General features: G+C 38.1%; 1 protein-coding gene across 4 annotated transcripts in view; it reads left to right on the top strand.

Moving 5' to 3' along the window:
• LOC129891207 (phosphoinositide phosphatase SAC3-like) overlaps positions 1-25,767 on the top strand; it is a 41,325-nt gene that overhangs the window by 14,950 nt on the left and 608 nt on the right. For 2 of the 4 annotated variants that reach the window (XM_055966488.1, XM_055966491.1), the window contains exons 6-15: positions 1,564-1,751; positions 1,830-1,927; positions 2,159-2,292; positions 2,383-2,511; positions 4,519-4,900; positions 6,750-6,871; positions 7,057-7,170; positions 7,440-7,628; positions 18,846-19,004; positions 20,773-20,905. In XM_055966488.1, the coding sequence (XP_055822463.1) occupies positions 1,564-1,751; positions 1,830-1,927; positions 2,159-2,292; positions 2,383-2,511; positions 4,519-4,900; positions 6,750-6,871; positions 7,057-7,170; positions 7,440-7,628; positions 18,846-19,004; positions 20,773-20,905 (1,648 nt within the window). Of the gene's footprint in view, positions 1-1,563; positions 1,752-1,829; positions 1,928-2,158; positions 2,293-2,382; positions 2,512-4,518; positions 4,901-6,749; positions 6,872-7,056; positions 7,171-7,439; positions 7,629-18,845; positions 19,005-20,772; positions 20,906-25,254; positions 25,552-25,767 lie in introns of those variants that run through there. The other 2 variants (XM_055966489.1, XM_055966490.1) reach the window with 2 other exon arrangements.

Consider the following 25,767-nt stretch of genomic DNA (forward strand, 5'->3'; position numbering starts at 1 on the left):
CAGACTAACTCTAGTTAATAGTGTCCTGGATGCCCTTCCCTCATACATGATGTCATTGTTCCCTATACCAACCAAGGTTACCAAGAGGTTGGATGCAATTAGGAGGAACTTTTTATGGCAGGGCAGTGAAGATAAGAAAGAGTACCATTTGGTCAAATGGGAGGAGCTGCTGGTAAGCAAGAGAGGGGGTGGACTCAATATCAGAGAGTTTAGTACCCAAAACAAGAGTTTGATGATGAAATGGCTGTGGAGATTTGTCTCACCAGAAGTATCTCTATGGAAGGAAGTAATAACAGAAAAATATGGCATGGAGGACAAATGGATGACAGAGGAGGTGACCAACCCCTTATAATTGTAGTGTATGGAGATCTATTAGGAACCTATGGCAACTGGTCTGGGAGAGAACAAGTTGTAAGGTGGGCAATGGAGAAAAAGTAGCCTTCTGGAATGACATTTGGTGTGGACAGGAGACACTTAAACATGCTTTCCCTGTAACTACATAATCTGAGCCAAGCACAAGAAGCAACAGTGGCAGAATTATGGACAGGACAAGGGTGGAACCTGTTTCTGAGAAGGAACCTAAATGATTGAGATTTCATGACACAATGAACATAGCCATCAATCTGACAGGAGAGGAAGATAGACTAGTATGAAAGGGGGAGAGAAGGGGAGAATTCACTGTAAAATCAGCATACAGAGAACTCAGGTCTACTGAGGTGCAGCAAGCAGGATGGCCCTGGAGGATGATCTGGAGAACAGAAATTCCATACAAGGTGAATTATTTCACATGGCTTTTCGCAAAGGAGGCAGTCTTGACACATGAGAACTTGAACAAGAGGAAATCCAATCTACGTTCTAGATGTTATATATGTGAAGAGTAGCTGGAGACAGTTAACCATCTCTTTCTACACTGCAAATGAACAGATCAATTGTGGCAGATGTTCATCTACAAGAGGAAGATCAAGTGGACAAAGCCTGGGAGAATTATAGAAGTTCTACAATGCTGGAACAGGGATGGAAATGCAGGAAAAAAGGGGAAGAGATGGAGGATTGTCCCAGCTTGCATTTGGTGGACAATTTGGCAGGAAAGGAATCAAAGATGTTTTGAAGGAAAGCAGAACAACATTCAGAAGATAAAGACAAACTGCCTAGGGCTTTACTATTTTTGGTGTAAGTAAGTAGTGATAGGAGACACCGAAGATTTGTTTAATGTTATTGATTGGCTGTAACTAGAAGATCTTAGGAATGATGTACGTAAAGCTTTTTGGAGGGGGACTACACATTGATGTAGTATACCTGTGGATATATAGAAGTAAATGTTACCTTTCTCAGAAAAAAGATGCCCAGTCTTGCTATATTTGTTACTTTACCTTTTAAATGGGTGTTGTGTAGTACTTTCTTAGCATGGTTTATAATGCTATGCTGTAGGTTTCAGGTTTCTGTTCTACTACATGAGCATTTCCATCAGTCTTCGTTAATTATATTTCTCATCTGGACATCATGTCTTTCTTCTTGGTGCTTACTCTTCAAATCTGGTGTTGACTGTTCTTTTTGCCTTTCCAGATATCTGAAGCGAGGCGTAAATGAAAATGGTAGAGTTGCGAATGATGTTGAGACTGAGCAGATTCTATTTGAGGATGTCCCTGAAGATTTCCCAGTGCAAATTAGTTCTGTTGTTCAAAATCGTGGGTCAATCCCACTCTTTTGGTTTCAGGAAACTTCACGACTAAATCTGAAGCCTGATATTATCTGTATGTTCAAGCTAATTCATGCTACCTTTGTAAGAATTTAAAAATTGCTGTTCAGTTAACTTAGTGTTTGTCATTTAGTGTCAAAGAGGGATCAGACATATGAAGCAACGAGACTTCATTTCGAGAATCTTGCTGAGAGATATGGGAACCCCATAATTATATTGGATCTGATTAAGGTGAGGGATGCTTTTTTCGGTCTGTTGTTTCTCTGTCAAAATATCAAATTTATACTATTTTAATGTTTTAAGACTTAAGAGGCAAGTAAAAAATGTTTCTTCGTAGGAGCAGAGAGCCTTATTCGTTGAATAGCCTGATTCCCCCATCCCTAGCTCACTAGGCATGCTAATATGCTAAAAGAGAAAAAGGAAAAAAAGCATCTCACCACTGTGAAATTCTTCAATTGACAGACCCAAGAAAAAAAGCCTCGGGAGTCTATCCTTCGCACTGAATTTGCTAATGCAATTGAATTCATCAATAAGGATCTATCTGAGGAGAATCGACTTAGATTTCTCCACTGGGATTTGAACAAGCATTCACGAAGGTATTTGGCTTGTTTATTTCTGTTTCTTTAACTTCTTATTCAAAGATCTGATTTGCTATAACTACTGCCTTTTCTTTTCCCCTTTTTCAGCAAAGCTACAAATGTTTTGTTTTCTCTGGGAAAAGTGGCTACATATGCATTGAATTTGACAGGTTTCTTCTATTGCCAAGTTACACCATCTTTAAGATCTGAGGGGTGTTTGAAATGGCCCACTTTTGAGTAAGTTTCTAATAACTTTGATAAATCTGCAAACACTTGGAAGACATTCTTTCTATACAAATAATCTGTTTCATATGGTAGCATATATATAGTTCTGTTCAATTTCGCTGATTATTACTTCATGTCCAATTGGTCATTCCTCATCTTAATCAAAGTCTTATCTTTTTACGGTGTTTCATTCTTTTTGATGTTTCACCTTATCCCTCTTCTTTTTTTATTTGAACTGGGTAACTCTGTATTATATCACAAGACAATACATGGGTTGTATTGAAACCTTATATACAAGTGAACTCCTAACTTCACTTCTCTATGGTTAAATTGAGTCTAGAACATTAATAATAGAGATCGTGTCTTTTGAGTATAACTGATTACACCAAAAAACTAAAATAAGAATGCAGTTTTGAGTTCCTGCACATTGTTCACTATGCTCTCAAAACATCTTGAATTCCTCTCTTTCCAGATAGCCCACCATATAGCACTAGGGATAATTCTCCATCTACTTCTGTCCTTTGCATGGACCCCTTCTTCCTCCCAGATCATTATGGCTTCAGTCACTTTCCTAGGCATGGTCCAGGAAATGCCTTCAAGGCTGAGAAATATTCTCCATAGTTGTTGGGTGTACTTGCAATGTAGGAATAGATGGTTGAGCTGTTTCACCACTTAGGAAACACCTGGAGCACAAGGTTATCCCTCTCTTCATGACATTGTCCTGTGTAAGGACTGCTTCTTTAGCCATTAACCATACAAAACATGAAACTTTGTGAGGTATCCTACTCTTCCATATATGTTTCCAGAGCCATTTTGTACCCTGCTGGCTTGTTTGATCCATCCTGCTGACTTTGAACACTCCCCTGCCATCTCCTGTCCACCCTGTCCTCCCCTGCTTTGCTGGCTTGTTTGATCCCTCTTTTTTTTAAAAAAGAAAAATCGAGTAAATGTATTACATATCATAAACAAGGCCATAAAAAACGACCATACACAAGTGGTATACCAAAAGGTGAAGAATCTACACAATCAACGGATTCTCTATAAGCTCCACCCAATCATCTATACAATAGGGGACTTTCTGAGTGCACCACAAGAATTTAAGGAATGAAGGCTTCTCCTTAACGGGGGAAAACTCGGCTCTACACCTTCAAAAGCTCTTCTATTCCTCTCACTCCAGACAAGCCACATTAATGCAAGTGGCACTACATTCCATGCCCTTCGTCTTCTGTTTTTCCTCCCGCTCGTCCAACTAAACATCAACTTTTTCCTATACACTTATTAGTTTCTGGCCATAACCTGCCTTCCAACATTTTCTAATGGAGGCTGCATCAACTATCCTCGTGCATTGATTCTTGTTCCGCAAAGGGGATGTGAATGTATCTGTTCCGAAATGGTGAATACTACATGCCTCTTGCCCAAAGCCTAGCCGGCTCCTCTGTTTATCCATTCTCTAGTACTGTAAATAACATAGTATCTCGACCTATACTTAAGTTGGTAATTCTTGATAAAAAATAATATAGTATCTCATATTTTTCTTTCCAGTTCTACCTATCAAGAGTGTAAGGTTCTAGCTCTCTTCAATGTGAAGAGATTTTCTCTGTTTTTCCTTCAGGAAGCTTTTGGTCCAGTCCTACTCTTTTCCTATTTTATGATATGACTATCTTCTCTGCAGTCTCTTTCCATTATCAATAATACAACTGTCTGGCTGATTGGCTTCCTTACACATTCCTTGCTATAATATCTCTCGATGCTATGGACCATCTTCTACCTTTCAAGTCATTACGACAAGAGTTAAAAGGCTCTTCCAGTTTCAGTGATGCAGCTTAGAAACTCTGCACTTCAGAGTTTACCAAAGATGATAGGAAAAATAATTCTCTTTATACGTTGATGTGAGCTACCACTTGAAGTATATCAATAAAAAGTGATAAAGTTGAATTGCATGCATACATTAGCTTTTCTGTTGGGTGTTTGAGCTGCTTAGAATTGTATTTTAAAAATAGTTGCAATGATATGGCACAGATATACTGCTGCTAGTAATGTGGATCCTTTGAGACATTTTGATCCTGATGTTGAGAAACAATATAATAATGGCAATGGTGAGTCAGATAACTTGGAGGGGAAAACCAATGGGTGTAACTACGTTAGTAATGGCTATCTGAAACCAGCAATGTTCCAAAAGGGGGTGCTGAGGACAAATTGCATAGATTGTTTGGATCGTACTAATGTGGCACAGTATGCATATGGATTGGCTGCTTTGGGTCATCAACTCCGTGCATTAGGAGTTACAAATTCAACAAAGATAGACCTTGATGATCCTTTGGCAGAAGAATTAATGGGGTTCTATGAGAGGATGGGTGATACACTTGCTCATCAATATGGTGGCTCTGCAGCTCACAACAAGGTAATGCTGCTCAACATTTCCCTTTTCTTTTTTTGCACATTATTTATGAATAAATTATTTCATTTTTAAAAAGGACCTCACCAGCAGAGGTAGATTTACGTGGAGTGGGGTGGTTCACGTGAACCCATGCTCCCTCCAGTGACTGGGTATAGCAGTAGTATTTTTGCTCGTTAAATACTTGAATAACAGTATGTGAACCCATGCTCAAGTGAGCTCTTTGGTTCAGCGGTTGATGGGTGCACCGTAGTCACAAAGCTTGGGGTTTGATTCCAGACTGTAACTCTTTCTTTATTGTTTCCTTTTCTTTCTTGCTTGTCTTGCCTTGGTCATTCTTTTGACTTTTCAATTAATTGGTTACCGTGTCTATATTCATTCTCCCAGTTGTCCCTTCTTTCTAATACTTTTTTTCATCTCTTTATTTGATATTCGTCTGATTTGAGTTCCAAATTTCCGGAAATACAAAAACTTCCTCTGTTCCTTTGTACTTGTTATACTTTCTTTTGCACATTTCCTGAAAAATTATAAATAAAAAGTAATTTTTGATAATTTATCCTTATTTCTTTATGAAAAATGTGTAAATTTATGCATTTTATGATATGTAATCAATACAATTAATAGTAAATGAGAAAATGGTTTATTTTATTTTATTTTCCTAAAATGATAAATATTTTGAACCAAATATTATTAATAACCATTACAACTTAATGAGGGGAGTACCTTATCCTCTAACACTTTTGTGAAAATCATCATAAATAAAGAATTTAAGTATTTTTTCAATGAATAGAGAACTTCAAAATAGATGAAGAATTTTTTAATAGTTGCTTAGTTTGCTATAGAAAATTGTAAGATATTTAAGTAATAAAGCTATAAATAGTTTTTAAAGTATGAAAACTCGTCCAGGAAAATGGTAAAGTTAGTGATGATTTCTTGTAATGATAGTGTTGATTGCAGTTTGCTAGTTGACTTTGTGTCACCGTAAAAAATTCTACAATCAAATCAAATATTTATCTTAAAAGTAGTGATGCACCCGTCCTCTGGAAATCCTGGATATGCCTCTGCTCATTTGTGTCAAAACTATGAACCCCAGTCATTCACAACGTCCATCAAGTTTGTCCAACCATCAATCAACATGGTTCTTTACTTAGACCAAAATACAAGTGAAATAAGAGAACTTTTAAGGGTTTCTTTATCATTCATGCAAATATGGTACAATCTTCCATCTGTAATTTCCTTTCTGCAAATTATTAAGTTGGCTAGACTATGAAAACTATTTGAGATAATTTTTAATGAGATAGATGATATATAAGTCTTTCAGTTTTCTTCTTTGATATTTGAAATGACTGTATTCCCAAGGCAGATAAAAGTATCATAGAGGTTTTGTTTTCACAAAATAAAAAAGAAGAAGAAAATTACATAGAAATTGTTACAATCATCTTCTTTATTGTGTATTCTGGGGTGTGTGGGTGGGGACTGCATTTGTTTTGTACTCCCAATTCTATTTTTTCTTTTCTTTTGTTTTTCATCCTAATTAAAGGTGTGAAAATTAGTTTCATGCATATTGAGAGAGGAAAGAACCTTTTAACTTGTAACTAGAGCCAGTGACATAGTTAAACTAATTTTTTTGTGAGATACAATCCAGCGATCAGAATATGGAACTTAAGGAGCTAGAATGGTAGGGACCCAAAATTTAGTCATTTGTGCCTCATTTTTATTTGCTGTTATCCCATATGCCTCCTTGATACTAATGAAAACAAAGCCCAGGTCATACACATGTATGTTCTATCTTTTCTCATCCAATGTTAATAGTTTAATCTTGCGTTAGTTGAAAATGTGGGAATGTCTCCTGTAGATATTTTCAGAGAGGAGGGGCCAGTGGAAAGCTGCAATTCAATCACAGGAGTTCTTTAGGACTCTTCAGAGATATTACAGCAATGCCTACATGGATGCAGAAAAACAAAATGCTATTAATGTGTAAGCTCATTTTCTCTTTATTCGTATGCACGAATGCAGTTCGAGTGAGTGTTTTACTTTGTGCAAATCATTTAAGCTCAACTTCTTTCCTTTGAAATTCTATTTGCCATTTTACTCAAGATTTCAGAAAATTTTAAAAATGGCTGAGTCTGCTACTTAAAATTTTGATGACATTCTATGAGCAGGTTTTTGGGATACTTTCAGCCTCTAGAGGGTAGACCTGATATATGGGAATTGGACTCCTATCAGCATTACTATGTGGGTAGGAATGGGGAAAGCTATGTTGGCGACAATGGAAGGTATAATTGTCATAGCTGTGATGTTATGCCTCTTTAACTTTCTTGCTTCCCATATATTAGATATTTATCATCTAAATTAGGATGAGACAGATATAGAAGACACAGACTTTGATATTCTATAGCATTTTCAAGGTTTAGTTAATTTACTTTGAAATAATGTGTTACACCAGAGATGGCAGAAATGTGACTCCTAGCGACTTGATCTTTTCCTGTAATTTCTTGATTTGAAGTATGTAAGGATAACTGTATATTCTTATGGTGATAAACAGGTCGCTCTTTCAAAGATCATTCTCAGATGGAAACATTCTTCATGAAAGTCAATTTCCCCTATCAACTCGGAGTATTGGAAAGGGGCATTCTAAGTCTAACATGTCTAATCAGTCAAAAGAAGGAAGCAACTTGTTCTCCGAATCAACACCAGAAATGTCAACTTGTGAAAGTGATTTGACATATTCAAGGTACACAAAATTTATATGATTGATGGAAGTCTATTAGGTGGCAAGACCACCAGGATATCTAAAAACATGTAAATCGCTATGCGAGCCGATAAGACCACCATGATTTTTAAAAGCAAATAAAGCATGAACATGTATGTATGCAAAATAGCAACCCCACAAGTAACCCGTATGTAACCGTGCCTCTTCCGTACCATAACCATAATACCACGATCAACCTATCAATCACAAAACCATGACAATATATGCACCACCTCCTACTCCCTAACTTGACATGGGACCAACATCACTGAATAGAAGCTTTTAACAAAAAGTAATACTAATGCCAATTTAGAGATCTACAAACGATTCTTCGATAGCATGAAAGACCTGAAAATCACAAATTTTACGGAATCATGTCAAAAGAAAGAAAGGAATAACCTTCACATACCTTGAATTTGAGCTTGAATAACTTGATATAAATAATCGATTTTCTTTCGGGGATCAAATATAGCATCGAAATATTTTCTTAGTAAATATATCCTCTCTATATAAGCTACAACAGCTACATAAACTTTGGTATTTATATATATATATATATATATATGCTGCGTACAATAGACCCTTGTGGTCAGGCCCTTCCCCGGACCCCGCGCATAGCGGGAGCTTTAGTGCACCGGGCTGCCCTTTATATATATATATATATATATATATATATATATATATAGATAGATAGATAGATAGATAGAGAGAGAGAGAGAGAGAGAATGAATATATGACATATAGAGAATGAATGGATGACTTAAATAGATTTTTTCTATTTAATTGCTAAGGTGCCTAGTCTGCCAGTTTTTATCCCATTACGTATGCAGTCGGGTATTGTGTAGGTTCGTGGTTAAATATATATAATGTCTTTTGCATATATTACAAATAATGAAAAATAATATTTTTTCGACATAACTATACTTATTTTCTCTGCCAAAATATCAATAAATTATAATAATATGTACATAAAAAATCATAAATATTTGAGGCATTTAAGGAAGAAACTGGTCTTTGGCTCCAGCCTTGTGGTGCTCAAATATAGTTGTGTTTCCGCAATCCCTGAAGTCACTTCCACAGTATAATATGTTGATTGTCATGCTGCTGAAATCAACAGCAATTCCCTCTGACCATTACAGAATCAAGAGGTTTCTGTAATGCCCTTGGCAACTTTTTCTGAGGCGCCATGTCTACCACATATGATGCAAAGAATTCCTGGACCAAGGGCGGGCAGTATATCCCTGGGGGTCAGTGAATGGCTTCCATGTCGGGATCTGAAGCTTGGCCAAGACAGTCTTTTGGATGGTGAAAGGCGACAAGGTTTTGCCTTGCCATGCGGTGAGGCACTCGCCTTTTTGAATTGAGGTGCCAATTAATACTAAATTCTTAAAATATTTAATTGCATATATAAATATCCAAAATCTCAACATCAATAACATATATTAGCAAATATTTCAATTCAAAAACTAATAGTAGATACTAAAAGTCTAGAACTTGAATGATTAAATAATTCATAAGACAATTGACAAACAATGCTAGAACTCTAAAAGTCTATTCTTCTTCAAGATTATCAAAATCTTGAAGATCAACATCCATTTCGTTATGATTATACTGCTCCTCATCTTCCTCCTCCTCGGATTCTTCATCAATTAGTGTCCGAGACGTCCTACTTGAAATAACTATATGGACAAATAAATACTATGTTAATAACTATTTATGGACAAACAAAATACTATGTTAATTAGTATAAAACTAAATTGATTATGAGAGAGAAAATATAGAAGAATTAAAAAAAATTAAAATATTGGCAGATTGCTGCAAGCCTGCAACTCAGAACTCAGTCCAAAAAAAACAGAGACTAGAAAAACAGAGGCAGAGGCGCAGAGCACTTCTGAGTGCTTGAATCGAATTCGAAAAAGAAGAAGAAAGAAACTGAAGAAGAGAAGAAGAAGAAAAAAGGAGAAGAAGAAGAAAGAAGAAGAAGAAAAAGAAAGAACTGAAGAGAAGATCAGAAGAAACATACCTGTTGGCTGTTGAGAAATCGCTGAAGAAGAAATACGAAGTTGAGTAGTCGACTTGTGCGAGACAGCGAGAGAAGAAGAAAGAAACTGATGCGGGCCTGCAGCTGAGTCGCGACTTAGCAGGTTTGCCAAAATAACAAAAAAAAAACATAAACTCTTCTTTTAATTAATAAATCAGTTCTTTTTTTAAAAAATTTGAATGGCGCGCCTTTCTCGCCTTGCCACGCCTGGTCGCCTCTCGCCATTTCGTCGCCTCGTGTCGCCTTTTCTGGGGGGCGAGCGCCTTTCAGAACACTGGGCCAAGATGGCTAGATACTCTTCTAAACCATTGAAACTGATCTGCCTCTCTTGGGAGGTGAATATCCACCAAGCCTATCCTCTCCCGTTTTCCCATATATGTCATAAATCATGGCCTTAAGCCAACACTTCATACCTATAGCTTTTGAGCATCTCATATATCATGGATTTAATCGTAGCCAAAACATTGCTTTTGGAAAGCATAATCATGTATCCATAAAACATACTTATAATATGTAGCTTTTCAAACATCCAAATGTGTCATATTCATAATCCATGACCCTTAACCCAACCATATCGTATATGTGACTTCTGAAAGCGTAAACATGATTTCATGAATCAGTTGAAGCATATGTAACTTTTGTTATGTATCGATCAAGGCTATTGAGGCTTCGTTGCACCTATAAGTGTTGCACATACCATTCAAGACCCAAAAATACTTTTATAAGCATGTAAGCAATGCATATGCTTGTCCTCGCATATGTAAACACAATTTAGAACTTGTCCTCCACTTACCATTTTCCTTAGCCAGCGCCACAATTTAGAACTTCAGTAGCAATTTTCAGTTATTGGAAGATGGAGGACATGTGCCAACTGTTACAGCTATTAGCTAGCTTCACAGCCCTTCATACAAGCCGTGACACTTGTTATGGGATGACTGTGTAATGAGAAATTCTTTGTTAAAACCTACTATAAAATCCTATGCATAGTAAAAATGCGCCAGTCTGGGTGGCCATGAAAATATTGAAGAATTGAGCACCCTATAAAGTGGAAAGCTTCACATGGTTAGTGGCATAAGATGTATGTTTGATACAACATAAACTGCAATATAAGGAAATGCAATTTCATTAGAAATACAAATGTATTTTTTCCTAGCTTTGTGTTGTAAGATGATCGGTTACTGGAAGTTCACGACTTGATAAATTTCCTCAGCTCATTGTGTGCAGTAATGTACCAGTGTTTTTTTTTTTTGAAACATTCGTAAAGTTGTATTCTTCAGCATTAAGGACATGCTGGACACCTTCAAAAATTTACAGCCCTAACCAAAATTACAAGCTCCCTATTAATTCTATAATTTGATCTACATCTTCTATACAGAGCTGTTTACACCAAAAAAGTAAAGATACCAAACAATTTCACTTTACTTTGTGAATGGAATTAGATCTATCTTTAAAGCATCTCCCATTTCTTTCCTTCCACACTGACCACCATATGCATGATAGTATTAGCTTCCACCACTTCTTTTGAGTCTTGCTATCCCCTCTTCTGATCCAGCAACTAAAAAGGTCAGAAGTGTGTTCTGGCATAGTCCAACTGAAGCCTATGATGTTGAGGAACAGCTCCCTGATCTGTGTAGTGAATTTGCAATGTACGAATAGGTGTTTGTTTGTTTCCCCCGTCGAATTGCATAGGAAACACCTAGGGACTAGTTGCATTCCTTTCTTCTGTAGAACTTCTTGAGTTAAGCAGGCTCTTTTGATGACTAACCAAGTGAAGCATTTCACTTTGGCGGGGATCAGTCCTCTCCAAATACTCTTCCAGTGATGGTGGTAGCCTGTAACCCCAACTTGAATTCCTTTCTTGTAAGCACTGTTTACTGTGAAGTTACCATCCTTGTTGTGCTTCCATATAACTCTATCTGGTGCATTTGTTACTAGATTGGTTCCGCCAATTTTTCCAGCAGAGAAGCCACCCTAACCACTTCCCAATTATTCAATAGCCTCCTGAAAGACAGGTCCCAGCAAAGGATGAAGGAAAGTGAAACCATAAAGGAGTATCTGATCGACTTCTTAACATAACAAATCACATCAGATTGTTGGGTTCCACTTTTAACGATTCAAGGATCGTTGAGAAAATCCTTGTAACGGTACCTGAAAGATTTGAGGCAACCATTGCAACCTTAGAAAATACTAAGGACTTGTCCAATATTACACTAACAGAGCTCTTAAGTGCTTTTCAAGCACAAGAGAAACGATGTGTTACGAGACAAGGAGGAGCTGTTGAAGGAGCCTTACCAGCCAAGCATCAAGATCATGGACGATATAAGAAAAAGAACAAGAAGTACCAACCAACAGATGGAGAAGGTGCAGCACGCAATAACAAAAACAAAACAGGTAGCTTCAAAGGAAACTACCCTCCTTGTAAGCATTGTGGCAGGATCGGGCACGAACCTTTCAAGTGTTGGAGAAGGCCTGATGCTAAGTGCAGTAAGTGCAATCAGTTTGGGCACGAAGCTATCATTTTTAAGAACAAAAGTCAGCAGCAGGATGCAGATGCTCGAGCTGTTAATGAACAGGAGGAGGATCAACTCTTTGTTGCATCATGTTTTGCAAGCAATGTTTTTCAAGCGAGTCGTGGCTGATTGATAGCGGATGCACAAATCACATGACTCATGATAAAGAACTCTTCAAAGAATTGAAGCCTACTCGAGTTGCAAAGGTTAGAATAGGCCATGGTGGTCACATTCCAGCAAAGGAATAGGAACTATTGCAGTTGAGACACAAGCAGGTACTAAAACAATAGCAGACGTTCTTTATGTACCTGACTTAGACCGGAACCTGTTAAGCTTTGTTCAATTGTTAGAAAAAGGTTTCAAACTTTTCTTTGAAGATAAATAATGCTTGATCAAGGATCCCTTAGGACAGGACTTGTTTAAAGTCAAAATGAGAGGAAAAAGCTTCTCGTTAGATCCATTTGAGGAAGAACAGATGGTGTATTCAGCAAAAGCAAATGTCGCTGAGTTATGGCATAAGAGACATGGGCACTATCATTATCAAGGGCTTGTCAAAATGCAAAAGTTGAAGATGGTGGAGAACCTACCTGATCTGGAAGTAAATTCCACTGAATGTCATGCCAGCCAATTGGTAAACAACTCAAAAAGCCATTTCCTAAATCAACCTGGAGAGCCTCACAAAAGCTACAACTAGTTCACACTGATGTTGCAGGGCCTCAAAGAACTCCATCACTACAAGGTAGCATCTATTACGTTCTTTTCATTGATGATTTTACAAGAATGTGCTGGTTTTTTTTCTTGAAATACAAGTCAGAAGTTGCTGGAGTATTCTGGAAATTCAAGAAATTGGTGGAAAATCAGTGGTTGTAAAATTCAAGCTTTGAGGTCTGATAACGGAAAGGAATACACCTCAGCCAAACTTGATTCATTTTGCGAGGAGGCCGGCATTGTGCATCAGCTTACAACACCATACACACCAGAACAATATGGTGTTAGTGAAAGAAGAAATAGATGGATAATGGAGATGGCCAGATGTATGTTGCATGAGAAATAGCTGCTTAAAATATTTTGGGCAGAGGCAGCAAATACTGCAGTTTTTATGCAAAGTCGACTTCCAACGAAGGCTTTGGAAGATAAAACACCATTCGAAGCTTCGTACGGGTTTAAACCTTCACTAAGTTTTCTTAAAGTGGTTGGTTGTGTGTGTTTTGTTCATGTTCCTCAGGATAAACGTGACAAACTTGACAAGAAGGAAATTACAGGCATCCTTGTGGGTTACAGTGGCGTTTCTAAAGCGTACAAGGTCTATCATCCTCAAACAGGAAAGATGACAATTACAAGATATGTTCGTTTTAGTGAGAACGAACAGTGGGACTGGAAGAATTCTCAGGAATCGGGAAAACTCTCATTGGAAGCAAACATGAGCCCTCCTGAAGAGCAAAAAATGGAACAATGGCAGCAAGAACTAGAAGATGATCATCCAGTCAAAGGGCGAAAATTGTTGTCAGATATCTATGAGAGATGTAATGTCGCCATCTATGAACCTGCTGGACCAGTTGAAGCTCTTCAAGACCCAAAGTAGAAGAAAGCAATGGAGGAGGAGATCTCCATGATTGAGAAAAATAAAACTTGGGTGTTAGTCGACAAACCTGAAGATCGAAAAGTCGTTGCTGTGAGATGGGTCTTCAGAACAAAGTTAAATGCAGATAGTTCCATCAACAAATACAAGGCCAGGCTTGTAGTTAAAGGGTATGCACAAATTTATGGTGTTGATTACTCTGACACTTTTTCTCCTGTTGCAAGATTAGACACAATCAGACTGCTACTCGCAATAGCAGCACAAATGGAATGGAAGGTGTTCCAACTCGATGTCAAATCTTCCTTCTTAAATGGCATACTGGAGGAGGAAATATATGTCGAGCAACCATCAGGATTTGTGAAACACGGTGATGAAGATAAAGTCTATCTGCTAAAAAGGGAACTTTATGGCCTAAAACAAGCGCCAAGAGCTTGGTATAGCAGGATAGATGATCATCTGTTAAGCTTGGGTTTTCAAAAAAGCTTATCTGAATCCACTCTTTATGTAAAACATAAAGACACTTATATCCTTATTGTGTCTCTTTATGTTGATGATCTTCTGGTAACAGGAAATAATACAAGGCTGGTTGAGGAGTTTAAAGAAGAAATGATGCAAGTTTTTGAAATGACAGATCTTGGTCTTATGACCTATTTTCTTGGACCTGATGAAGGTTATTATAGAAGCTTGATCGGATGCTTAATGTATGTCACTGCAACAAGGCCAGATATTCTATTTGTTGTAAGTCTCTTATCTCGTTTTATGCACTGTGCAAGTGAAATGCATTTAAGAGAAGCAAAAAGAATATTAAGATATATCAAAGGTACTGTTGACTATGGTGTAAAGTTTGAGAAGTGTCAAAGGTTCAAGTTGCTTGGATTCTCAGATAGTGATTGGGCTGGATCCACATATGATATGAGAAGTACCTCTGGCCATTGTTTCAGCCTAGGTTCAGGAATCTTCTCTTGGTTATCTAAGAAACAGGAAATCGTTGCACAATCCACTGCAGAAGCTGAATTCATAGCAGCAACAAGAGTAGTAAACCAAGTCTTATGGCTTAGAAAGATCATGTATGATTTACATTTGGAACAGAAGGAAAGTACTGACATTCTTGTCGACAACCAGGCAGCTATTGCAATCTCAAACAACCCAGTGTTTCACAAGAAGACCAAGCATTTCAACATCAAGTTCTATTTCCTGAGAGAAGTGTAGTAAAGGGGAGAAGTGACTCTAGTCTACTGCAAGTTTGAAAACCAGCAAGTAGACCTGTTTACTAAGCCTTTACCAGTCAGCACATTCGAGCTTCTCGGACAGAAAATTGGAGTTTGGAGTTTGCAGTTTCCAAAGCAAGGAGGAGTGTTAGGAGTTTGCTTTTGAACTACAGTAAATTTAGTTTTACTGTTTTTGTTTTAAATAGACTTAGTCAATTAGTTGTTAGCTATGTGTTCCTATTAATTAGGAAGTGTTGACTTAGTCAATTAGTTATTAGCTATGTGTTCCTATTAATTAGGAAGTGTTTTAGATAATCTAGAAGTCGTGTGTTTTGTCGTTCAGTTTTTATATTTCTAGGTCATATATATGTAACTCTGAAGATATTAAGGAAGTGTTCTTCTGCTGCGTCTCTCATCTTCTCTCTCGTTTTGGTTTAAGCCGCTTCTTCGTTAGATTTTTTTTTATCAACAGTTGTAAAACCTTCAAAGGTCACTCTAACCCCCAGGGATAGATATTGAGCCTTCCATCTTGACAATTTTTTTCTTCTTTTTCCAGAATTCCATCCCATATCTCCAAAGCTTTATGTTTGCTCCCTAGTGGCATTCCCAGGTAGGTTGTTAATTACTCTACTTTACACCCTAGAATGCTTGCTAATCCTTGAATCTGAGGCACCTCCTTGACTGTGATCAAGCTGCTTTTCCCCCAATTGACCCTTAGACCTGATACTGCTTCAAATAAGATCAGAATCGATCTGATGTAATTCAGCTGTTCAGCTTCTGGCTCACATAGGATGATAGTATCATCTGCATATAGCAAATGACTAATCTCCTTTCCACTCCCTATTCTGTCTCCTATATGGAAACCCTTGATCCACCTCATCTGTGTAGCTATTCTCATCAGAATTTTGCTTGTTGTAATGCACACACCCATCATCCTTTTTGTTGAAGTGTATACTGTATAATCATCTAATCTAGATGGTTAAGCTTTTAGGGAGAGCATACTCTTGTTTACTTGTCAGCCACATACCCTAGTTGCTTGATCTAATCATCCATGAGAACTGAGAAATTCCGCTCATTTTGACCAATTTAAGGTGAAAAATGGGGTTGTTCCCTCGGCAAAACTGGATTGCTTCAGCCAAAAGGTTTCGATTCAAGATACTAATGAAGTGGTTTCTCCTTAGGATCTAGTCCAGTGTTTAGAAGTTGGTTAATCGGTAAAGATACTTGATCCCCTCCCCCAACCCAAGAAAGAAACCCAAGTCCTAGTAGTGTATTTGTATAGATTCTAATAAATCTCTTATACAATTATGTCTTCAAAAATGCCCCTCGTGTGCGGGCTTGATTCTTTTTTCACGGGCCATTTTCTTTTTTGATAATGGGCGGCAGTAAGACTTGAACATAGGACCTCCATCTACTCTGATACCATGTTAAATGTATGGGCATCTCATCTAAAAGCTTAAGCTATTGAATGAGATGATCACACACTTCCACACGCTCAGTGTTGGAATAAAATTAATAAAATGATGTTAAGTTCAAGTATTGGAGAAGTGGACGAATAGGGAACTTTATAAGATAGCGAGGAAGGAGGCGAAGTCGGCGGTTTTGACGGCAAAAACAATAGCTTTTGAACGCCTTTATGCTGAACTAGAAGAGAAAGGTGGGGATAGAAAATTGTTCAGGCTAGCCAGGGCGCGGGAGAGAAGGACATGCGATGTGGACCAAGTGAAGTGCATTAAGGATGAGCATGGAAAAGTATTGGTAGACGAGACCCTCATTAAACAGAGATGACAGTCCTACTTCCATAAATTCTTGAATGAGGAAGGGGACAGAGACTGTGTTAGGAGATTTAGAACATACAGGGAGGCGTCGCGATTTTGGGTATTGCAGGAGTATTAAGGTCGAGGAGGTTAAGAGTGTCGTTCGTAGGATGCGCTGGGGAAGAGCAACCGGACCTAACGAGATTCCTGGGGAATTTTGGAAGAGCACGAGCTCGGTAGGTTTGGAGTGGTTGACTAGATTATTTAATGTCATTTTTAAAACGGCAACGATGCCAGAAGAATGGAGGTCGAGCGTAATGATCCCTCTATACAAAAACAAAGGGGATATCCAGAGTTGCAACAACTATAGAGGTATCAAGCTACTAAGCCATACTATGAAACTGTGGGAAAGAGTGGTGGAGATGAGGGTGAGGAGAGACGTGTCTATTTCAGAGAATCAATTTGGATTTATGCCGGGACGCTCAACTACAGAAGCCATCCATCTTATGAGGAGACTGGTGGAGCAATATAGGGAGAGAAAGAGGGACTTGCATATGGTATTCATCGACCTAGAAAAGACTTATGATAAAGTCCCAAGAGAAATACTATGGACATGTTTGGAGGCTAAAGGTGTACCTATGGCATACATTAGGGTGATCAAGGACATGTACGAGGGAGCCAAAACCAGGGTAAGGACAGTAGGAGGGGACTCAGAGCACTTCCCAGTGGTGATGGAGTTGCATCAAGGATCAGTTCTTAGTCCTTTTTTATTTGCCTTGGTGATAGATGGATTGACGCGACAAATTCAAGGTGAGGTGCCATGGTGTATGCTTTTCACGGATGACATAGTCCTAATCAATGAGACTCGCAGCGGAGTAAACGCTAAGCTGGAGGATTGGAGACATACCTTGGAGTCTAAAGGGTTTAAGTTGAGTAGGACCAAGACAGAGTACTTAGAGTGCAAGTTCAGTGAGACACCTTAGGAGGTTGGCGTGGAAGTTAGGCTTGGTGCCCAGGCCATCCAAAAGAGTAGTTGCAAGTATCTTGGGTCTATCATGCAAGGCAGCGGGGAGATTGACGATGATGTCACACATCGTATTGGGGTAGGGTGGATGAAATGAAGGCTCGCTTTCGGAGTGCTATGTGACAAGAAGGTGCCACCAAAACTTAAGGGCAAGTTCTACAAAGTGGTGGTTAGACCGGCTATGTTGTATGGGGCGGAGTGTTGGCCAGTTAAGACTTCTCACATTCAAAAGATGAAAGTTGCCAAAATGAGAATGCTGAGATGGATGTGTGAGCACACCAGGAGCGACAGGATTAGAAATGAAGCTATTCGGGACAAGGTAGGAGTGACCTCGGTGGAAGACAAGATGCGGGAAATGCGACTGAGATGGTTTGGACATGTGAAGAGGAGAGACACAGATGCCCCAGTGCGGAGGTGTGAGAGGCTGGTCATGGATGGTAACAGAAGAGGTAGGGGTAGGCCGAAGAAGTATTGGGGAGAGGTGATTAGACAGGACATGGCGCAGTTACAGCTTACGGAGGACATGACCTTTGATAGGAGGGTGTGGAGGACCCACATTAGGGTAGAAGGCTAGTTCATGGTCTCGTTATTCTTCTCTATCCGTAGGCGTAGTAGTGCATTACGATCTCTTGCACTTTGATTCTGATTTCTGTTATTATTTATTACTTTCTATGCTTTGATTACTCTATTTTATCTGTGATGCTTTCATTATTTATTTATTCGTTATTTGTTAGTTGTATTTATTTATTTGTATTTATTTGTTATCTATTCGTTATTTGTTTGTTGTTTTTCTCATAAAACTTTTAATTTCCTATTCTTATCTAACATTTTTTTTATGCGTTTATGCTTTTACTGAGCCGAGGGTCTCCAGGAAACAGCCGTCCTACCTTGGTAGGAGTAAGGTCTGCGTACATTCTACCCTCCCCAGACCCCATGTTGTGGGATTTCACTGGGTTGTTGTTGTTGTTAGGTTTAGCATGAATCTAGTTTAAGTTTATATTATCCTAGAAAGGAAAAACCTTCATATACATCAGTTTCTTTCTCACCTTTTGCTCTGCTTATTTATCTTTCTTTATGCAGGTATGCTCAAACAGTTCCTACAAGACAACTTTTTGTAGAAATGCAAAGAGATCGATCCCTTGAACCACAAAATGCAGATGCATATGACTGCTCCAACTTTGTTGACTTAGATTGGTTGTCTTCTTCTGGGAATTCCTGTGAGGAAGAGTTCTTGGACAGGTAATTGATTGAAGACAGTAAGACTTAAATTTCAGGTTTTGTTGATGATAAGGCTAAGCTGCACTTTACATCTAAGATATTTTCTTTCTTATGACATATGTTTTTGAGGTTTACATTCTCTCAAGTTTTGTTGGCTTTAGAGTCTTGGAGGAAATAAGCAGTTGCTTATGCCATTTTATTCCTTTAATAAAGCAAAGTTTGTTTATGTATTTATCTTCCTTCAACTCAATTACTGAGATCGTGAGACACTTTGCACTTAGGTCATTCCAGTTCCTGAAATGTTTGGTACTCTTCCATGCAATTCTTAGGGGTCATTTGGTAGCTGGATAAGAAACAAGTTATCCATGTATTAATTTCCGTGTACTTACACGGCGTTTGGTAGGTAAATAGAAATAATTTACTCATGTATAAAGTTAATACAACGTTTGATTGACAATTTAAAAACCCACATAACTAATACTATTACAAAGAAAAGGAAGAAGAACTTCAAGGCTACAAAGTGTAAGAATAGAAAATGGCAGCTGTAAATTGCTACAGTAATCTGAAGAGGGAGATGAAAAAGGCTGAAGATTTGAGTTCCATTTTTTTCTCTAGATGTTTCATTACATAAACTCCTTATATATATATAAAGTGTGAGAATTACAACCATATAACAAGCAAAATATCTCACACTATGTACATATGTGGCTCACTAACCACCACTCATTTTAACTCAAAAGACTTGCCTACTATAAAAATATCTACAATGTAGGAGTTTCTAGAGAAATCTTAATTTCGTAACAAATACATGTATAAGTTAATGAGGGAATCTATGTATCATTTTATGCAGAATAGAAGGTGGAATAACTAATACATGAATAACTAATCCCTATATTAAATAATACATAGATTCACTCATTACGAATCCCTACATTATTAATACCCACATAACTCTAACCAACTACCAAACGACCCCTTAGGTATTGAGAATCCAAGTTATCTATTAATTGATAATCAAATGTTTTTAGTTTGCTTTTTTTATGACCGAGTAATCCATTGGGGCCACCCTTGGGGCCAACCACAACCTTCAAGACTTAGGGGTAGGACCCATCGCTCTACCCTTATCTACTTAAATACCAGATTTAGTTCGCATGACTCTATCCAGTGACCTAAATCACAAGTCCTTCAACCTTTGCCACTTGAACTAAGCTTTTGGGGCAAATGTTTTTATTAAGATTTCCTTTCATTTTAACTTTTGTTTGTTTTGGTAGTCAATCTTGTAAGACTCTTTAAGTGTTATGCAGTGAAATTAATTTCTTGTAAAATAGGAAATCAAATTGCTTTTAAGTTCTCAAACATGCTATAACTTACTACTCTGTAGAATTCATTGCTTTTCCTTATGCCTTTAATCTTCTTGGGATTTTATGTAATGTACGGCTGGTCATGTGCTGTCAGTTGGCTATGTTGGGACCAGTATTCCTGTCATCCTGTGCCAAACTGTTTTCTTTTTTGGTTTCAAAGGATAACTTCAAATGAATATTCTGGTGATATCTGTTTTTGATAAGGTGGTTTTAATCTTGATGGTTGTGTAGGACTAGGCAGACATTGAAAAAAAGTTGAGGCTTGACAGTTGACACTTCCTTTTTGTGCTCTGTTTTCTTTATTTCTTATATGGTGCCATCAAGGTTTCTGTTTCTCCTGAACTGCAGCAAGAATAATCGTTGAGTTCTTCCATCTAGAACTGATTGACTTGAAGAAAGAATGTCATTTGTGCTTTCTATTGTTGCAGGTATTTATTCACAAACTCCCCAATAGGTGGACTATCATCAGAGAATGTTAACAGTGACATAGTGGGGGAAACAACCCCGCTCTCCAGTGAAGGTGTATGTAGCATGAATGTTGGTATTTCAGTTACTTCACAAGTAAGGCTTTTATCACTTTTTAATTAATTAATTTTATTTGCCAAACCACTCAAGTGATGTGCTTTGGTGCAATTTCTTATCACCGAAAAAATAGATTAAATAGGATGAGGTTGATGCTTTTATAAGCCTTGATCGGAGCCTGGTCTGGGATCGAGAATTTTCCCTCTAATATCAAAATTACCGGACATTGAGAAGGAAGGTCAAACCTAATCCGGTGTCAACACTTGACTGACCGTCGCTTCGGGATATGAACTTATGCCCCTGTTGCCAATAGGCGGAAATTGAAAAAGAAACTATGGCTTTCAGCGAGGGAAATGGTCAACTCATTCAATGAATGTTCTTTCATTCACCACACAGATGAATCCTACTCTGTATTTTCCAGCGGACAGTCATTTGTCTAAAAGCTTACCCGTTATCCAGGTCTGTTATTAGGATAGGACGGAAGTCGGGGTGGCTGCACTGCGCTTTATATCTTAAGCAGTGTGCTTCTTCGCTTCAGAATGGATCGGTCAAGCTCTTCTTATCTTTCCCTTGACGATTTCCCATTCCTTCCCTGCCGAGCTTTCCGTGGTGACTCATTAGATTCTAGAGTGAAACCTTTAGCGAAGGGATTTAAATAGGCTAGGGACTTCCACGACCTGACTGATAACCAATTTCGAGTCCCTCCTTTTCTTTTATAAGCCTGATTCCTCGTAGAGTCACCGTCTTCTTTTAGTCTAGTGGAAAGGCATAATCTAAGGGAAACCCTTTTTCTCCCCAAGCAAAGAGAAATGCGGTACCGCGGTGAAGAAATAAAGAGATCCTTCTATATCGAAATCTCAGTTGAGAAAATAATAGGAAAATTTGCGGAACTACTGGGCTGAGAGAGGAGCGGAAAGCCACTTGACTGGTTGGAGAGGACAACCTCTTGTTCCTGCTCCTCTTTCTTCGCTTCGGGGACGGAGGTCCTACGGTAGGTAACAGCAGGCACAAGCAAGTTGACCGAAGGGGACCAGCGCTTCTACTCCTCCACCGAGGAGCCGTTCTTGCGAGAAACAAGGGATGTCGTGAACGGTGGGAGGTCACAGAGATTGACCTATTCATAGAGTGATCCTATGATCGATACAGGATATAGACTATCTCATTCTTTATTCTATTCTATTTCTTAAAAAAAAAGAAGGGTGACTCAACTTCTCAGCGTCAAGTAAGAAGTGGAATAGGCGCGCCCTTTCTTCCCTTTTCATTCTGTTTGCTACGCCCTCTCCCTAACGGTCGATAGCGGTAGGAGAGATCCATTATGGTGGGATGGACCGTTCTCGAATTCCGGCCGGCATTTCTGTCAATCGGCGGAAGGCTCACGCATACTGAGAGGGTACGACTTCAAGGGATGGACTCGATCGAACGGCCAACCACTTGCTATTTTTGTAGGAGATGAAATCCAAAAGACCATTATTAGCATGTAGTAGATTGGCCCGAAAGTGCTGAGTTTCGTTGGAAAAACCAACGCAAATGAGGAGGTGCTTATAGAAGCCTTTTGCCTCCTATGATAAATTGAAGAATGAGTAAACCTCCCCTATGCAAAAGTATATTTAAACTAAATGAGGACGGCTTCTACTTTACAAGATGTATGCCTTTTGAGCTTTATAAAAAAGATCTAACAAAATGTTAGAACCTATCTGTTGACCGAAGTAACATTCATGCAGGTTCAAAAGAAAATTTACCTTCACACGAATCCTGAAATTTGGCAATCCATTTCCATCATTCTTCAATGTGGCTATAACTTGTCTAGGAAAATTTATATCCTCAGTGAAGGATGAACTCAAAATTGTTGTGCTCAGAAGTAACACTTTGTGTATGTATATAGACATCATTACTAAAATGTGCTGGAAACCAAAATGGATTGTTACAGCATCCTTGCTCTTCTTACAAGGATCATAATACCTTTACAATTTCCTCATGATCATCTATGTAATCAGACTCGCACCAAAAACGAAAAAAGATAATACAGTTTGATTTAATTTTCTGTAAAGTACTATTTGTATCTTCATGACATCTAGAGTTTCTTTCCACCAAATGCTTGCTGGGGAAATTTTTCCATCTATCTTTGTGGCTGTTGCAGTTCCTCCCTTCATTCCAGCTTGCTAGAACTTCATCAGTTATTCTGGCTTCGTCCATCAGATTCCTCCAAGATTAATGAGCATATCCCACAGCTGGCTACTAATTACAGTGTTAAAACAGATGGTTGATTGTTTCTGTTTCCTGTCCATACAGATAGCATCTTGAGCGCAGTTGTATCCCCCTCTTCCTCAGGTTTTCCCGAGTCAAAACAGCTTCCTTGCATCCTCATTTGTTGTACCTCCTGGAAGTCTTGCATCTGCCATGAAACTTTTGTTTTTTTGATGGATATAGTACGTTACCATTTTCAAAAAAAACAAAAAAAAAAAGTGAACCAGATTCTACTCTTACCCTGTGACAGCTATTATCAAGACACCACTGTTGTCCAATCTTCAGGGCTTGGACTTCAGCTTTATTGTTACTGTAGCAGCCGTTATGGGTGAATACCATCACCATGTGTCCACTGTGATTTCTCAGTACACCACCACTCCCTGCACTTCCTGGATTGCCCTTACTACAGCTATCAACATTCAGCTTCAATTTGTTTTAGCTTGGTTTAGTCCATCTGCCCAATGAGGGATGGCAATGGGGTGGGGCGGGGGCTGGTTTTTCTCTATGCAGGTGTGGGGCGCGGCTGGTTTGTCTCTATGTGGGTGCGGGGCGGATTTTTAATAGATGTGTATATAAGAAGGCACAAACCTTGCTCACATCCAAAATTACAATGAATCAGACAAAGTAATAAATGCATAATTTATCTGGTAAGTGTATAATTATGGGTAATTAATAAAAGTGTATTTTAAGAGTATAATAACACATATATTTTATTTATTTATTACTCCCAGTTGACATAAAATTGAGTTTGAATAATAATTTCCTTGATGACTGCTTTTTTGTTGTGGTAATTTTTTTCTAAAAATTCAATTCACTTTCCTGTTCAATTAAGGATACACATCATTACAGAAATGAAAACAACTATCTTATGATTGTACAGCAATGGAATATTAAAATTCCTAGCAAAGAGTATGATTATGACAGTCAAGATACTAATTAGTGGAAATTTGTAATTTTTTTTCTTATGAATTTCACTTTTAGTATCAAACTTAATTTTGAAAGAAAAAATTTAGAAAATTATGAGGGTTGGGACGGGTTGCAAATAGAATTTTTTGTTATGCGGGGTGGGCGGAGCGGGTTGAAGTCTTCGCGGGGTTATGCAGGTTTTACCTGCCGCTGCCCCCTCCCCCCTCCCCCTCCCCCTCCACATTTACCATCCCTATACCCAACTCGATATAACGTATAGGTCTAATTTTTTTCTACCTGTGAACTAGTAGAAAGATTTAAAGAAGGTAACAGTGAGTTGAGCAAAAGTTTCATCAAATTGGGAACTTGATCTATAACTCTACTAGTTTAATTTCTGATTCCATCATACTTAAAAGCACATATGTGCTCTCCTTTTTCTCATACAAAAACTGATAGTGTACATTGCAAAAATAGCTCATGAACTTTGTTGTCAAGTTTTGTCAGGCACCATCTCATTAAATTAGTTTTGAGATTTCCACCTAAAAAGACAATACCACAAGAATTTGAAAAATACTTCCAGATAGATGTGGCCATTTTCCCTTCACAGAAAGATGATTGATAGTCAGGCTTCTACCACATTACAAGTTTTTATTGTGGTTCTATGATTAGATGGATGACTTTATTTGGCAATTGACGGTTCATTGTAGACACTTTCCGTCTTTCCTGGTTTGCCAGAAAATTACATGACTGACGAGTGACGACCATCAAATGTTGTCTTTGTTTCGCAAAGCTCTTGAGGAAATGGACAAATGGTGGACCATATCTTCTCTGTAAAATAGAAAAAAAAAGATTCATATTCCTATAAACTTAACTGAGGAAACCATATTACCATGTATTGGTTGTTGGACCATGAATATAGATCAAGTAGATTCGTAAACTAGAACTTCACTTTCAAGGTTGTCACTACCACTTATAATGGAAGTAACAGGATAGGTTTCAAATTGATGATTATGTAATTATTAATGTCATCACAATGAAGTTGAGTATTGTAAAATGTAAGTATCATAATTGTAGTAGGGATCATTGGTCTAGGGAAAAAAGGGATGGAGGACTAACGAGATACGTTCCCAAAGTTAAACCTTTTAAGAAAAAAAGTTTCACCTTACTTGCCTTCTTTGGACAGAAAAGAGCAAATTTATAAAGTTATTTGTCAAACTGTGAGTCTTGAATTTCCGTAGCTAATTTAAATATGCAGGTGATGTCATTGGTTGAAATAGTCCGCATGCTTTAAGTGAAATTGGGTTCTGTTGATGGGGTGGGGAGATCATTGGTAACTGGGCAGCTACTAACGGAAAAGTTGAAGAATGTCTTAGTGGAGAGTGCTTTGTGTAATTTGTTATAGATACTTTGACCAAGACTTTCTCAACTTCCTGAAGGATTGAAAGGAACTGTTTTCTTGATCCTCCCTGTACATGTCGAGCACTCTCTTGTTACTATTTTCATTAAAAGAAAGAAACTAAATGTATTGATTGTAGATTCTAAGTTTGTTCATCTCAATGAAAAAGGTTCTCTGAACAATTTTAGCTACTTAGTGTGTTGGCTTATTAGTCACCTAACACATGATTGTAGTCGCTTCTGATAGCTCTGAAGCCATATTTGACTGAATCAGTCTTGGTTTCTCGTAAAGTTGACAACACACTGTATTAACATTTAATGCTATTACTTTGTCTATGTTACTGAATAATGCTGCG

The sequence above is a fragment of the Solanum dulcamara genome, chromosome 6 (assembly GCF_947179165.1).
Source record: "Solanum dulcamara chromosome 6, daSolDulc1.2, whole genome shotgun sequence".
NCBI classification, from domain to species: domain Eukaryota; kingdom Viridiplantae; phylum Streptophyta; class Magnoliopsida; order Solanales; family Solanaceae; genus Solanum; species Solanum dulcamara.